At 49.7% G+C, this 16,278-nt stretch overlaps 1 protein-coding gene across 2 annotated transcripts in view; it reads right to left on the bottom strand.

Annotated features, from left to right (window-relative positions):
• Positions 1-16,278, bottom strand: part of SENP6 (SUMO specific peptidase 6) — a 755,486-nt gene that overhangs the window by 624,226 nt on the left and 114,982 nt on the right. For both annotated transcript variants that reach the window (XM_085610971.1, XM_085610972.1), the window contains one exon: positions 16,022-16,085. In XM_085610971.1, the coding sequence (XP_085467097.1) occupies positions 16,022-16,085 (64 nt within the window). The remainder of the gene's footprint in view (positions 1-16,021; positions 16,086-16,278) is intronic.

Genomic DNA, 16,278 nt, shown 5'->3' with positions numbered 1-16,278 from the left:
CCGTGATATGATGTTAATCCTCGCAGTACCAGCGTATACAGTGAATGAATAAAGCCCAGAACTCGAAGTGATCAGCTTTTTTTAAGTGATGAAAGGGCACGGCGGCTCTCTGTATACGTTTACGATGTGTGCGTGTGCCTTGAAGTTAAAAAAAAAATTACTCACAGTTGGCTTCGGCAATAGTACTTCAGAAATACCTCTTGTTCAATGGAAGCGATGAATACAAGAAAGTCAATTGATGCGATGCTTAGGTGACTTGAAAACACTCGCATCAAATTTGATCTGTAGTGAGCTCGCTGTGAAGTCGTATCCCATCGTCTGTCGCCAAATGAAATGAAGTGGGATGAAACAGGTACACTTGAAATGTAGTTTAATCGGTGATACAGAGAGCCGCCCCCGTTACAGCCAAGGCACAGGTCGAAACTGTCAATCTTGGAACACCTGGAACCATGTGGTCCCGTACACTCTAAATGACATATGAGAGTTCTTGCAACTCTTTAATTACATGACATCACCACAGAATCCTACATACATTCTCCCGATTTTATGGCTCCCTGTACATGACAAGCAGTCTGAAACACGCAGATGCTGATGCTTATCTGGATGACGTGACGCTGGCCTAGCTAAGTAACATTCACAGAAACTTCCTTGCAGCAAATATTTAAGGAGATGAGATTAGTAAGGAGATCTTGTAGATGGAGTCCGGCAAGGCCTCTGAGCCTCATGGTCTGCCTGCAGATTTTTACAAATCATACACCGGCACATTGCTCTCTATCCTAAAATCTGTATTTCAAGAAGTAAAGACTAAGGCGGCGAGGGTCGCTTCTCCGATCCACCTAGACAACTCGGAAATCACTTTCTTCCCCGACTTCACCCGAGCAGTGCAGATGCGGAGACGATCCTTCCTTAATGTTAAGCGCAGGTTGAGGGACAAAGGTCTCAAGCACGCCATGACTTCCCAGCACACTTACGAGTTGAACTTGATGGAAAAACTCGCTTCTTTGACCTCCCGGAGGTGACATCTGACTGGCTGGACAGCCTTAGAACTTCACCGGAAAAGAAATCCACTGACAATTGACTTGCGCAACGAACTCACATGGAGGGGCCTTTGCTGACTTCGATCATTTTGCTTTCACCGTTGATGCAACTCGAGCCACCAACACTCGGCCATGCTGATGTTGAACTCTATACCGACGTCTTGGGAACTTTCATACTTGATGACCTGAATATCTGGCATGTTCTGCATCGATAACCTGTGACTGTAGGAGGGGGGGGGGGGCCAACAGGGCTCTGAGGCCTCCCCAGTGTTTTTTTTTCTTTCAGTAGAATAGTTGGGCGACAGGCACTCCGCATTTAAGTAACATGGGCAGTTCTGAGCCCAGAGTGCAGGGGAGCATGGTGGGGGGGGGGGGTGTTGGGAGGGACCGTTTTATATTTTGTTTGTTGTTTCTTTGTATTATCTCGACGGTATGATATATAAACGTAACCCCGCTAGTGGGGACCTGCCTAACTATCAATGGGAGTACAGTGTAACAAGGAAGTCAAAATTTTAAGTTGGAATGTTAACGAACTGGGGGACAAGATCAAGAGAAGTGTTGTGTTGCAGTATATTGGGAGACTATCACCGGACATTGTGTTATTCCAAATAACACACCTCATTGGTAACACATGCAAAGCAATGCACAGATGGGGATACTCCATGGTGACCCACGCGGGCTTCACTTCTAGCTCTAGGGGAGTAGGCATCATGCAAAAAAAGTCATTTCCTTTCTCACTCACCTCCACACATGTAGATGACCGGGGCAAATCTGTTGGAATCACAGGCTCTTGGGAGGGCAGGCTAATCACCTTTATGTCAATATACGCTCCTCCGGGGATGAAGGGCATAACATTCACTGACTTAAGTGCTGAACTCTTGAAGTTGCCTGACGGACACCTGGTGCTCGGAGGTGACTTTAATTCAATAGTGTCAGGTGCTCTAGATAGGTACCCCCCTCGCACAACCCCCCAAGTCGCGCATGCATTCTCCAATTTCTTAGAAGCGATGGGGCCAACAGATGGCTGGAGGACATACAATCCAGATAAGATACAGCACACCTTCCATTCAGGGGCGCATAACAGCCTATCCCGCCTTGATTACATACTTGTCCCGGCTTCACAAATCACTGATATTCATGAAATCCGCCACCTGGCCAGAGGTATTTCCGATCATTCCCCTCTGTGGGGTCATATAGTTCTAGACCATACACAGGTGGGACGGGTTGCCCCAAAAAAACCCTGGTACCAAAAGAACCACAAAATACGGAAAGGCCTAATCAAAACCATTGATGACTATTTTTTGGAGAACTAACACACAGTTTAGCCCCCTCAAATATTGTGGGAAGCTATCAAAACGCTGGTCAGAGGGCAGGCCCTTTCCTTGGTGGCAGGTTCCAAAAAAAATAGGATGAAAGAAATCTCCGACATAGAACAGGAGCTTTACCGACTAGAACAGGATGTTAACCCTGACGCCACACCTGAAGCCCTTCACTCCCTCCGTCTGCGCCAGGATAAATACCGGGCGTCAGACACCGACCGTGCCAAACTACTGTGACAGGATTAGCTGGGACGGATATATGACTGGGGTGATAAGGCTGGCAAATTGCTCGCGTGGTTAGACAAGAGGGAGCAGGCCAGCAGGCTCGTGCCAGAAATTAAGGGAACTGATGGGTTCCCAGTGACGGACCCCCAAGTTAAAACTAACCACTTTGCAGCTCACTTCCAAACTGTATATAGCTCGGTGGCACCATACCCTGAATCAGACTTTACTGATCTTATTGAAGACATCTCTCTCCCGAAGCTATCAGACTCAGACCATACATTTATGGACAGTGCACTAACTGCTGATGAGAACAGCTATAAGAACGTTACGCTCCGGGAAAGCTCTGGGCCCCACAGGCATTCCAATTGAGCTTTACAAACTTCGGCCAGATAACTTGGCCCCCGATCTCAAATCTATGTTCGAGGACAGCCTTAAGCAGGGCTCAATGCCATATGACCAGAGGATTGCCACTATAGTCACAATCCACAAGGAAGGGAGACCCAAAATGGAGTGCACCTCCTATCGACCTATATCGCTGCTGAAAGCGGAACCCAAAATTCTAGCTAAAGTACTAGCCACTAGGCTGATAAAGGTGATAGGTGATCTAGTCCATCCAGATCAGTCGGGGTTCATGCCCAAAAGAAACACTGCTCTCAACCTGCGAAGACTGCACGGAGTCCTGGGCAGAGTACCGACGATACGTGAGGATGCCATTATAGTTTCCCTAGATGCCACTATGGCTTTCGGTACAATGGAGTGGCCTTATCTTTTTGCAGTACTTGTCAAACTAGGATTTGGGCCGAATTTCTGCCGCTGGGTACGACTGTTGTACAGCGCGCCGATGGCTCAGATAGTTGTGAACAACAGGAAGTCAGAGCCCTTTATACTCAGCCGAGGGACCCGTCAGGGGTACCCCCTTTCTCCCTTACTGTTGGCTTTGGCCCTTGAACCACTTGCAGCGTGGATCCGAAAAGATGTAATGATCCGCGGCATGCTTTGGTCGGCGGACTAGGAGGACCAGAAATCCCTATACGTGGACGATATTCTCCTTTATCTTACATCCCCGAAGAGATCCCGAATAGCAGCTTTTGACATATTGGATATATTTGGCAGGTATTCTGGGTTTCGCGTCAATTGGCAAAAATCACTTCTGTATGTCCTATGGGGGACATCTCCCCCTCTACCCCGAAAATGCCCGATTCCAGTAGTCTCAGAAGGCTTCAAATACTTAGGCATATTTATCTCTCTAGACCCCTCAGTCCGATACGCCCACAATCTGCTCCCCCCATTACAGCGGCTCAAAAGCGACATAAAACACTGGAAGTCACTCCTGCTCTCACTATTGGGCAAAATTGCATTATTTAAAATGATGTCCCTGCCCCGTTTTCTGTACGCACCGCAGAATTCGGCCGACCTTATCCCAAACTCATTTTAAAGAAGTGCTCTTGAGAGACCTCCTATGGGGAGGGAGACCACGTATTGCTATAAAAAAGCTGGCACTTAGCTGGTATGATGGAGGAATCGGCTTGCCCGATATTAAAAAATATTATTGGGCTGCTCATCTAACAGCTATCAACCATTGTACATGTGGCCGCCCTGATAACCCGGGGTTCCTTATGGATCGCTGGGTTTTACCCACCGGGACCTTTTTGATGGCGCTATATTCAACACCAACCAAATACCCACTCACCTGCCCCACTGACCACACAGTTAAAATTTGGCACTGCTACTAAATCACTAGGCTGGCAAAACAAGCTGACTCTTGCCACACCTCTGTGGGACTCACAGAAACTTGGCTATATGAGAAACTCAAGGGGCTTTAATAGGCATTTCCCATGTCAAAGACCATTAGTGTGCTGGGGGTGTAAAACCCTTAGACACTCTACAAACTCAGTATGCCCTGGCAGACTCAGAATATTATCGATACCTCCAAATCAGACACTCGCTGCAAACAGCAATTCCCGATGACTTGACTCCACCAGACAACTCCCCACTAGAGGACAGATTAATCTATGGCCACCAGCCTGACAGGGCTATTTCCCTAACATATCGCAAACTCATTAACAATATCGACAACCCCCTATTGAAACTGCGAGACAAATGGACTGAGGACAGGATAGAATTAGATGATGAAACCTGGCAGGAAGCGGTCTCCTCTCCTAAAACGGTTGCTATCCCAGCGCGACTGGTGCAGCTAAAGATCCTTCATAGAATTTACGTAACTGGTCCCCAACTGGTGCATATGGGTGGACTGACAGATGGCTCTTGTAGGAGGGGATGCACACAATTGGGCACATTCATACACATACTATGGCACTGTGAGCAAATCCAGGAATACTGGCGCAACATCCACACGGTCATGAGAGAAGTGTTGGGGGTGGAAATCAGACCGGAAGCGCCCAGGTGCCTCCTTAACATCTGGGAACCTACCGCTCTCACCACTTATACTACGAAATGGGTCACACATGGCTGCATGATCGCCAAGAGAAATATTGCCCAGCTCTGGGGAGCCCCGCACCTGCCTATGGTCATAGCTTGGGAGCGAGATCTTGACTGGTGTATGCTAAGAGAGAAAACAGTCTATTTGGCCCGGGGTTGCCCCCTCAAATGGTCCAAGGTTTGGGCCCCCTGGAATACATACCGGGGCGAGATATGTACCCCTCCCCTTGAGGCTGATGATGATCCCTCATCCCCGAGACTTTCAATGTAATTATGTTGTTGTATTGTATGTAACCTGATTTCACTGTAACCCTCAATTGACTGTGAATTTGTACCTTTATGTCGAGGCTGTTTAATAAAAAAAGATTTACAAAAAACAAGTTAAGACGAATGGCCTACTCCCCCCATCCATGAGAGAAGCTATGATTATTGCTCTACTAGGTGTGATTCTTACAGTACATTGTCTCTTATCAATTGCGATGTTGAATGTTTTACAAAAATACTTGCCACCCGACTTGCCCTCCTCATGAGGTTCCTAGTTAGACCAGTCCAATCGTACTTTGAACCTGATCAAGCCAAGTCTCACAATTTACATACATTTGCTCTGTTACACAGTATCAATCCCGACCTAGCTACTGTGGGAGCTTTCCTTGAGGCCACCAAAGCCTTTGATTCTCTGGAATGGGATTTTTAATTACCGTCCACCATCAGATGGGAATCCCGCAATCTTTTTTTACATGAATACCTCTCCTAAACTCACTAATGCAAGGGTTAGGATTAATGGTTCACTCTCAGCTCCATTCAACATCACTAGACGAGCCCAGCAGGGTTGCCCACTATCACTGTTACTTTTTTCCTTGGCAATGGAGCCCCTGGCTGCAAAACTCTGCCAACCCCACCAAGAACATGCAATCCCCTACCTCTCTAGACATATATTAGTCGCACTATATGCAGATGACATCGCCCTCTATTTGAAAGATCTACAGAATGGGGTGCTCCGCGAAATCATCCGGTTTAAAGGGCTATCTGGTATCTAAATGAATCGGAAAATATCCAATCTACTCCCCCCTTGCACCACCCACATAACCATTCATCCCAGACTTTCCCTTGAAATGGTGCAACTCTGAACACACATATAGGGGTAGTAGTGTTGAGAGGAGATTATTAAAGTAAATTAGGGTACTGCACTATCCAACATCACTGATAGTAGCACGCGCTGGATTTTTCTGCCTTGGTCATTGGAGGGACGCCTTGCGCTTATGAAAATGGTAATGCTGGCAAACAAAATTATATTTATTCCTCAATATCCCTCTACTGCAGGGACAACACTTCTTCAAATCACTTAAAAAGCAGATGATGCAACTAGCTTGGGCTGGTAAACAATTGCGTATCTAGTGGGACACCCTCACACTGCCATTCTCTGAAGCGCCAGAAATGGAATTGTGCTACCTGTGCACCCAAGCGCACTATGTTATCCACTGGTACAACCCCACTCCTTTGCTACCACATCTGGCAATCGAGCAAGGCTATATGGCCCCTGTTCCCCAGTGTTCATATCGGGTATCATTAATGTTTCCCTCTTGTATCATATGGCTCAGCTGGAGGCATCTTGCATGTCAGGACAGGTAGCACCCGGTGATAAAAATATAGGAGCTTTTCTCCCAGATGACCGATGGCAATTTTGATGTATCCAGACAGGACTGACTGCATCTAGCAGTAAACTTTGCATAATTAATTATAAATTCCTCATCAGAATGTATTATACTCCAATCAGACTTCACCGCTATCATCTTTGCCCCAATGATAACTGCTCTCGGCAGTGGCGGCTCGCCGAGGAAGTGCTGCGGGGTGAAGGGCCAGGGTGGGGGGTCAGTAGTTAACTCCAGCGTACGGCAGAACGGAGTTGAGTAAATAAATAAATTTTAAAAATTACATTGCGCGCGCTGCATTGCCCTCGGCGATGCAGCGCACGCAATGTAAATCGTTTTATTTATTTACTTAACTCCATTCCACGGTATGCCAGAGTTTACTACCCCCTACCCTGCCCCTACCCCGCCCCACCGCACTCCCTCGGCGAGCCGTCACTGGCTCTCGGTGCGGAATGGCAGGAGCAGATTCCCTTCATCTCGCTTGGACATGTGACCCTATACAAACATACTGGAGAGACAGTTCCACGGCTCCTGCTGCCATGATAGGTCTGGAACTGCCACTCGCTCCACTTATGGCCCTCTTGGGACACACGGGGAAGGTTGAAGCAGGCTTCAGGAAAGAAGCACTGGGCTGCCTTCTGGCAAACTTAACAAGCAGTGGCATAGCCAATAGGTCTCGCCTTTGGAACCTTATAAGTATTTAGTTATGCAGCACAATATCATTGGTACAACAGCATCAACTGTTGCATGGCTAAACACTTATAAGGTCCCAAAGGTGAGACCTATTGGCAATGCCAATGCTTGTTAAACATTATATGCCAGCCTCATTGTCGGAAAATCTGAAGGTCAGCCACCCCTCCCTCTTCCAATCTTACTGACCAGGCTACTCTGAGCCTACCTGAGCCTTGCCCATCAGCTTCACCTCTACAGCTCCAGGTGTAACTAATGTCTTTAGTCTTGGCGATCAGCTGCACCTCTGGGTGTAAATGACTGAGTGCAAAACAAGTTTGAGGGCAGTTTTTGCATTTTATGGGTCATATCGCGTGTGCGCACGTGCATGGTTAGATGGAGACGACAGACAAGTAATTCTCATCATGAACTTGCGGGGTCAAAAAAGGTTTACTGCGAGCACTCAAAACAGAGTGAGGATGCTGGGGATCGAACCCAGAGCTACATCCCCTCGTACAGAACACTGCTAGAACAGATAACTGAGAACTAATAAAGGGGCAGCAGTGTATTTCCTGGAATGTATTTGATATGGCTACTCAGCCCTGGCATTGCACACAAAACCAGGCTTCATACTGGGTACTGTGTGTTAATACATCCATACCTACACTGATCAACAACCACTGTCAAGCAGCAGGACTATTAGAAAAAGGTCTGCTTTCTTTTGTCTCTCTTGTCAGGTAATTACTGGATTTTATTCTTTTAGGTCTGGCTGCAGGGAACTCACAGTACCTGAAGCTGCACATGGGATCTGGCTACTGGCAGCAGGGCAAAGAAATTCTATGCTCCACCGGACTTTAGAATGACTTTATGCCCACACGGCACAAGTCCTAAACTACATAGTGGAAGTAATAATGAACAAAGGCAGTATGCAATGCCCTCATGTGGCGTGACGTTACCAGAAGTGATGTTACAGTCTAATCACACCACTCACTTTAAAGGGCATGGGCTAGTTTGCAAATAGAAAAGAGTGCCTCTTTAAAAAAAAAAAAAAAGTTTGAGTGTGTCTGCGTGCTGGCAAACTCTGCTTCCTTCTCCCCTTTCACAAATGAACGGCAGGATGTGACAGTACCTCTACAACACAACTCAGTGCAAGTGCCCATCTGAATTCAGACCATGAAATGACAACATTTGATGAGATTTGAGCAAATGTTTTAGTAGTCATGAGGTTTATTCTCTTCTTGCTGTGAGGCCTTTCCTAACTTGCAAAGAAAACAAGCATTGGCAGCGCGGCTGTGAAAGTAACGGCCGCAAAAGTAATCACAATGAAAGCGAAAGTGATCGCGATCAAAGCGGGGACACGCTCTGTGGTAAGCACGCGAGTGGTGCGCGCGCAGCAGTGATCGCACTGGAAGGGAGGCAGATGGAGGCAGCGCACGTGCACGCTCATGTGAACGCTTGCGCTGGCTCAGGCGAGACCTAAAAATGCCTACAGGTGGGGACAGGAGATTGTTGCCAAATTTAAGAAATGGGTGACAGACTTCATTTATTGAAAGGACTAACTGACCAAATATGCTAAACTGTTACCTCACCGATCTAAACCCAGAGACATTTGGGATCTGTTGCATAACTACCTGTTGGGTGTAAGAGACAGAGGGCGAGAATGGTCGGACTGGTCCTCTAAATAAGAGAACATCTCTATATCCATTTCTTTATTATTGAGTTGTGAAACACCAGATCATATAGAAATATTGCAGTGGAATACGGGTTCTGATTTGCACACTCAGATATCACATATCGTCCAAATAATGCCACGCAGTGAGGTGGGACATATAACCCAGAACTGTAATGTGTTGGAATTGAATTGCTTTATGCATGCTCACAAGAGGCGTGTGGATAGCATGGGAAATAATAAACAATAATGGCAATGTTTATAAGGTATGCACGCTGTTTATTTGTTTCAGATTTTTCTTCTTACTGGACGAAAAAGTCAAAGTAAAAAAAAATAATAATAATACCATGCTCTTGGATGGAGTGCTAGACGGAAGCATGCAAAGGCGGTTCCCATCAGAAATTCTACTTGAGTGTTTCAAAAAGTGATAGAAGAAATGGTCTAGTTCATCTCAGCCACTGGTAATTACTCGGGGAGCACATCAGTTGATCCCTATTTTGCACACCATCCCACCTCAGTCTGGAACCAAATCATCCTGGACCCTGTTCCAATAGGAATAGTCCAGACCGAACTGCCAAGCTAGCTCCTCCCCAACCCGAAGAGAAGCAACCCAAGGCTGGTTTCGTCCTTTTTAGGGCTCATTTGTAAGGTACAGCTTGGTTCCTTCCGAATGTCTCCATCCCTTGCAAGCTGATAATAACCGGACGACCCAGTCCACATGCTCTTAGATGGAGTGCAAGACAGAAGCAAACATTGATCTCAAAACCTTATGAAAAAAGTAAAATGAGGTCTAAGATGAGAACAGAGTTTGTGAGCTTAAAATGTTGACTTTGTTATATTTGTTCATAATGAATTTAGCTGTTAAGCCACCAACGCCCAACATATAGATCAACTGGGAACTTAAAAAATAAATTAAAAAAAACTCACAAGGGGAGGAGCCTAGCGCTTGACCAAGATGGCCGCGTGAGCTTTGAGCTCCCGAGACCCTCGTGCCCTCCGTCGTCTATCCTGTATATAATCCTGTTTGTATGCATGGCATCGTGTAGCTGACTTGTCAGGGAGGCGATCGATGCCACCCGAGGTCGAATCGCCCACCGGGAACCGGAGTTATGCTTGGCGGAAGATTGAGGCCCATCTCCGAGGGATGCCAGGGGCTCGAGTTGGCAGGATGCCCGACCTCTAATTGAACAACAGCGGCCAGGCGAGGTGTGAACTGCCGGACGGAGGTCCCTCTCCTTTCACTTTCACTTTCTCGCCCTTTGTCTGCCCAGCCCAGGGAGTGCTCGCGTCTGCTTTATTATCATTTGGACGCTCTGCATGCCACACTGGCAACCCATCGTAAGACGGAGCACTCCTGATCTCTCTCGCTGAGAGAGGGCAGTCCTGTTTGAACCGACTTGCTTGAGCCCACCATGTCGGGCAAAGCGGAGGTGGAACGGCCGAAGCCCAAGGCCACCAGGCGGGGAGCCTACACTCAAGCCAATAACATGGACCGCTATGCCCAGCACAAGGGGTCACCGGGTGCACCGAGCCAGTCCCCGGACACACAGACGACTGCCTCACCCTTGGCCCCGGAGCTCTCACTGCAGGATGTCATGGGTGCACTCGACAGGCTGCAGACTTCGATTGGGAGACAGTTTGATGCCCTGGCGCACAAAGTGGATACCATCTTGGTGGATGTTAATCTGATCCGCGCGGATTTGGGCAAAACAAATGAACGGGTCAAATCCCTGGACATCAAGACCACGGGCCTCGCCGATGATGTCTCGGACCTGCAGACCGAGGTCCGTAAGTTGCGGACCGAGAGTGATCTCGCCGCCCGTCGGCTAGAGGACTTCGAGAGCCGGGCCAGGCGCAACAACGTGCGCGTTATCGGGGTCCCGGAGTCCTCGGACGAGACTTCAGTGGACCTGCTCGTGGAGGACTTGGTGCTCAATCATCTGCAGCCTAAGGGGCTAGGGAAGTTCTTCGCAGTTGAGCGGGCCCATAGAGTGCCGGGTGGGCGGCCCAAGGTGGGAGCCACACCGAGGCCGATCGTCGCCCGGCTCTTTCATTTTCGAGACCGGGACGCTATCCTGCAGGCCTCGAGGGTAACGGGCCCGGTCCCCTTCCAGAACGCGTCGGTGAATTTCTATCCTGACTTCACCCAGCAGGTGCAGAGGCAGCGGCAGGGCTTCCTGGGGGTGAAGAGGAGGCTTTGGGAGAGGGAACTGAAATACGCCATGCTCTTCCCTGCCAGACTACGAGTGGTGTTTGAAGACCGAACATTCTTCTTTGAGTCGCCTGCCATGGCGGATGAATGGCTGGACGCTCTGCCTCGACGACGCACGGAAGAGGACACTGCTGTAGACGGGGACAGTGGCCGGGATGAACAAGGTTGATGTCTTCGGAACCGGACTGACTCGGACTGACTTTAGATAATGACTTGCAGTAACTACGGAGGTGGTGGGAGGACGAGGGGAGCTCTTTCCTCCCTTAGGGTACTTTTTGTAGATTTTGGGTTTGGTAGGGCGACAGGCACACTGCAAGTTGGGGGGGGCTTTGTAAGCTGCAGCAGGGGTGCAGGGTGGGGGGGGTTTCCGGGATTTTGGGTTTGTTGTTGGGGGGGTTGTTTCTGCAAGGCATAGTGACTATTTCCAGGACTGTTCCATGGTGGCTCTTCGGGGGTGGGGTGGGCCTCTTTACGTTTGGGGATGGGGGGTAGGGGTTTAAGTGTTATAAGCTGGAATGTTAATGGTTTGGGGGATCGCATTAAGCGTGGGATTGTTTTGCAATTCTTGAAACGGTCATTGCCGGATGTTGCCCTGCTGCAGGAGACGCATCTTATAGGTAATACGTGCTCTGCCCTGAATAGGAAGGGTTATAAATACATAGCTCATTCGGGATTCTCCTCTGGGTCCAGGGGTGTGGGCATCCTAGTCAGAGCCTCACTACCATTTGAGGTGGACTCCACCATTGTTGATGATAGGGGGAGGTCTGTGGCGGTGGCGGGGCGGTGGGAAGGAAGAACTTTGGTTTTAGTTTCGGTTTATGTCCCGCCGGCCCTGCAGGCCTCCACGTTCACAGATCTGGGTGGGGCCCTGCTGGATCTCCCGGGGGGTATGCTTGTAGTGGGAGGTGATTTCAACGCTGTTGGCTCCGGACTGCTGGATAGATACCCGCCCAGAGACACTGGGGGGGCTCAGAAGTGGCTTCCAGACTTTCTAGATACGCTTGGCCTGATAGACTGCTGGAGGCTCCGGCACCCCACACAGAGTCAATACACTTTCCACTCCGGGGCGCATGGTAGCCTTTCCAGGATTGACTACCTACTCACACTGGCTGCGCATGCCTCATTGGTGTCTGAGGCCAGGCACATGGCGCGTGGTATATCTGACCATTCGCCGGTGTGGGTCAGGCTGGATCTGGGTCGAGAGGGAGGGGGAAGGGTGGCCCCGATCAACCCTTGGTATTTCCGAGACCCCAAGATGTGCAGCGCGCTGGTAAAGACAGTAGATAATTTTTTCAAGGACAATCAGGGATCCGTGGCCTCGGCAGTGTCGCTGTGGGAAGCATTTAAGACCGTGCTGCGAGGGGAAGCCCTCTCCCTTGTAGTGGCGGCCAAGCGGCGGAGAGATGGCGAGGTTTTGCAGGTTGAGGAGGAGATCGCGGCTTTGGAGGGAGCGCTGGAGGAGGAGGTTACAGAGGCCTCACTGCATGAGCTGTGCTTGAAGCAATCCGAGTATAAGGACCTGGTGACGAATGCCGCCAAGACCCTCGGTAGGGAACAGCAGGGCCGTCTGTATGATGTTGGGGACAAGGCCGGGAAACTCCTGGCTTGGCTGGACAAAAAAAGAACGGGTCAATAGAGTAGTGCCGGAGTTGACAGGAGAGGGGGGAGAGGTGATTGTGGAACCTGAGAGGATTGTGCATTGTTTCTCGGACTATTTCCGTATGGTTTATGCCTCAGTGTCGGACAGGCCGCCCGAGGACTCGTGTGACCTCCTGCGTGATATCGCATTGCCCTGTCTCTCTGATATAGATAGGGACGAACTAGATGGTGACATAACGGTCGATGAGGTGGCGGGGGCTATCCGCGCGTTGAACTCGGGCAAGGCCTCGGGCCCGAACGGCTTGCCGGTCGACCTGTACAAGCTGTTTCCGGATAGGGTTGCCCCTCACCTGCGCGCCATGTTCGTGGAGGCGCGGGGGAGTGGGGCCCTCCCGTTGGATCAGCGACTGGCGACGATTGTGGTTATACACAAAGAGGGCAAACCCCGGGATAAGTGCGCCTCATATAGGCCTATCTCACTCCTTAACGCAGAGCCGAAAATTCTGGCTAAAATCCTGGCGGCCCGGTTGATTAGGGTACTCGGTGACTTGGTCCACCCGGATCAATCCGGATTCATCCCGCACCGTAACACAGCGTTAAATCTTCGGCGCCTTCATGGTGTAATCGCCAGGGCGGGCACGCTGCGTGAACCAGCTATTGTGGCGTCTCTCGATGCCACGATGGCCTTTGACATGGTGGAATGGGCATATTTGTGGGCCGTGTTGATCAAGTTCGGCTTTGGCCACGGTTTTGTGAGCTGGGTGAGGTTGCTGTATGAGGGCCCTCTCGCGAGTGTGGTGGTAAATGGCCGGGCGTCGACTCCGTTTCAGCTTGGGAGGGGTACTCGGCAAGGTTGTCCCCTGTCGCCATTGTTGTTTGCCCTCGCCCTTGAGCCGCTGGCTGCGTGGATACGCTGGCACCCGGATATACGGGGACTTAGATGGTCGCCTGAACATGAGGACCGTATATCGCTCTATGCTGATGACATCCTGTTGTATCTTGCCTCACCCAAGAAATCACTCATAGTGGTCTGTGACGTACTCACATCTTTCGGTAGGAACTCGGGTCTCGTTATCAACTGGAGTAAATCGTATTTATATGTTCTTAGTGGCGAGGTTCCACCGATCCCTCAAACTTGTTCCATCCAGGTTGCTCAGCAGGGCTTCGTGTATCTGGGGATCTTTATCTCCATGGACTCTGCCGTGCGATATGAGAGGAACCTGCTCCCCCCCCTGGCCCGCCTGAGGCGGGATGTGGAGGGCTGGCGGAGGCTGCCGCTCTCCCTGGTTGGGCGCGCGGCCCTGTTCAAAATGATGTCTCTTCCCCGGTTCCTCTACGCACTGCAGAATACTTTGGATTGGGTACCGGCCAACTACTTTCGGGAGGTCGAAGGCCTCCAACGAACGTTGCTGTGGGACGGGCGGCCGCGAATAGCTATTGCAAAGTTGACGCTTCCATGGTACGACGGGGGTATTGCGCTTCCAGACATCCGACGGTACTATTGGGCCACCCAACTGAGTGCGATTAATCATGGGTTTTATGGCCCTGCCCTCAGCCCTGGGTATGCCATGGACCGGTGGTTGCTGCGTGGTGGTAACTATTACAGGGCGTTGTATTCGTGGTCCCTGGATTCGTCCCTCACGGGGCCCACTGGTGTGGCGGTGCCTGTGTGGAAGATGGCAACTGACTCGCTGGGCTGGAAGGATAGGCTCACCCTCACTACCCCGCTGTTTGAGTCTGAGAGACTGGGTAGGCTTTGGCACACAAAAGGCTTTGACAAATGGGACTTGATCGGCATTTCCAGGGTCGGTGATGTCCTGATTAAGGGGAGGGTGAAGTCCTTTGAAGAGTTGCAGAAGGAGTATGAGCTGGGGCCATCTGAGTTTTTCCGCTATATTCAGGTGCGTCACGCCCTCCGATCAGTCCTCATAGAGGGTGAGAGGGTGCCTGAGTCCTCTCCTTTGGAGGACCGGGTCCTTGATGGCCATATGCCCGAGAGCACGATCTCGCTCATCTATAAGAAACTGATCAACGTCCGGGCGGATATGCTTCTGGGGTTGAGGGACCAGTGGGCTAGGGATGGCCTCGAGCTGGATGACGAGGATTGGCAGTCTGCTGTTTCCTCTCCTAAGGAGGTTGCGATCCCGGCGCGTCTGAGGCTGGTGCAGCTTAAAATACTGCATAGAGTTTATGTGACGGGGCCAAGGCTGGTTCACATGGGATTCTCGGAGGACGGCCTATGCAGGAGGGGATGTGGTATGGTGGGTACTTTCCTGCATATCATTTGGGAATGTGGTGTCATCACGGAATTCTGGAGGAGAGTCCATGCAGTGATGGGGGAGGTGACGGGCATTGCTATGCAGCCGGAAGCGCGGTGTTGTCTCCTGAATGTCTGGGGGCCCACTGATCATAATGCGGCGCAGACCCAATGGGTGACTCTGGGTAACATGGTCACTAAGAGAGATATAGCGCGATTGTGGGGATCCGTGGGGCCCCCCACATTGACTGCGTGGAAAGAAAATATGGACTGGAGTATGCTAAGGGAGAAGACGGTATATTGCGCTAGAGGCCGCCCTCGGAAGTGGCACGCCATCTGGGGGCGGTGGAATCAATACAGGGGGGGAATTTGTCTTGCCCCTGATTTGGATCCCCCCGAGGAACAGCTTTCCTCCTAACCTCCTTTCCAGCTCAGTATGGTTATGGACTCCTTTGGCCTCTGCTGTCCCCCTTCTTCCTCTTTTCACAGTACTGTAAATGGTAGATGATTGGGGTCCTGCCTCCCCGGGGGGGCTATCACCATGGGCATTCAGTGTTCTTGCCTTGCTGGGGGTTGTTGTGTGTTTTGTGTTTATTTAAAAATGGAATCTTTGCACTCCTCCTTCACTGTATTGCGGACGCGTCTCTGCTCCTCTTTATCGAAGCTGCCGAACCTCCGGGTTGTCGGCTGAATAGCTGTGTCCAGACTTTTGCAAATAAAGGTTTTAAAAAAAAAAAAAAAAAAACTCACAAAGAAAAACAACAAGGGCACACAGTTTGCATGAAGAGTAAGTGCAGTGGAATAACACCATTTGCTTTAAGATTTGTACTGCAACCAATGTTTGTGTCAATTTGTGTGAATACATTTCAATAATAATACATTAAGAAACTAAACATTATTACAACATATTGAGTTAAACATAGCAATAGTCACATTTTGTACTTACCTTTGGTTCATCACGTGGGCTGTCGGACCCACTGCTTTCTTCTATACTCAGCAAATTTGCCTCACTAAAATAAAAGAAACAATGTATTTTACATATTTTTGGATGCACTTCCAAAGACACCGCAAGTCTGTGAAAAAATGCACTGTTAATGGCCAGTGAGGATGAATTGTGCATCTCTCTGGAGAGCAAAACTAATGCAAAAGCCTATGTTGCCATAATTTATATTGAAAAATAGGGTAAAGTACAGATCTGGAACA

The sequence above is a fragment of the Triturus cristatus genome, chromosome 6 (assembly GCF_964204655.1).
Source record: "Triturus cristatus chromosome 6, aTriCri1.1, whole genome shotgun sequence".
Lineage (NCBI taxonomy): Eukaryota > Metazoa > Chordata > Amphibia > Caudata > Salamandridae > Triturus > Triturus cristatus.
The sequence above is the reverse complement of the archived record's forward strand: the minus strand, read 5'-3'. Positions and strand labels throughout refer to the sequence as shown.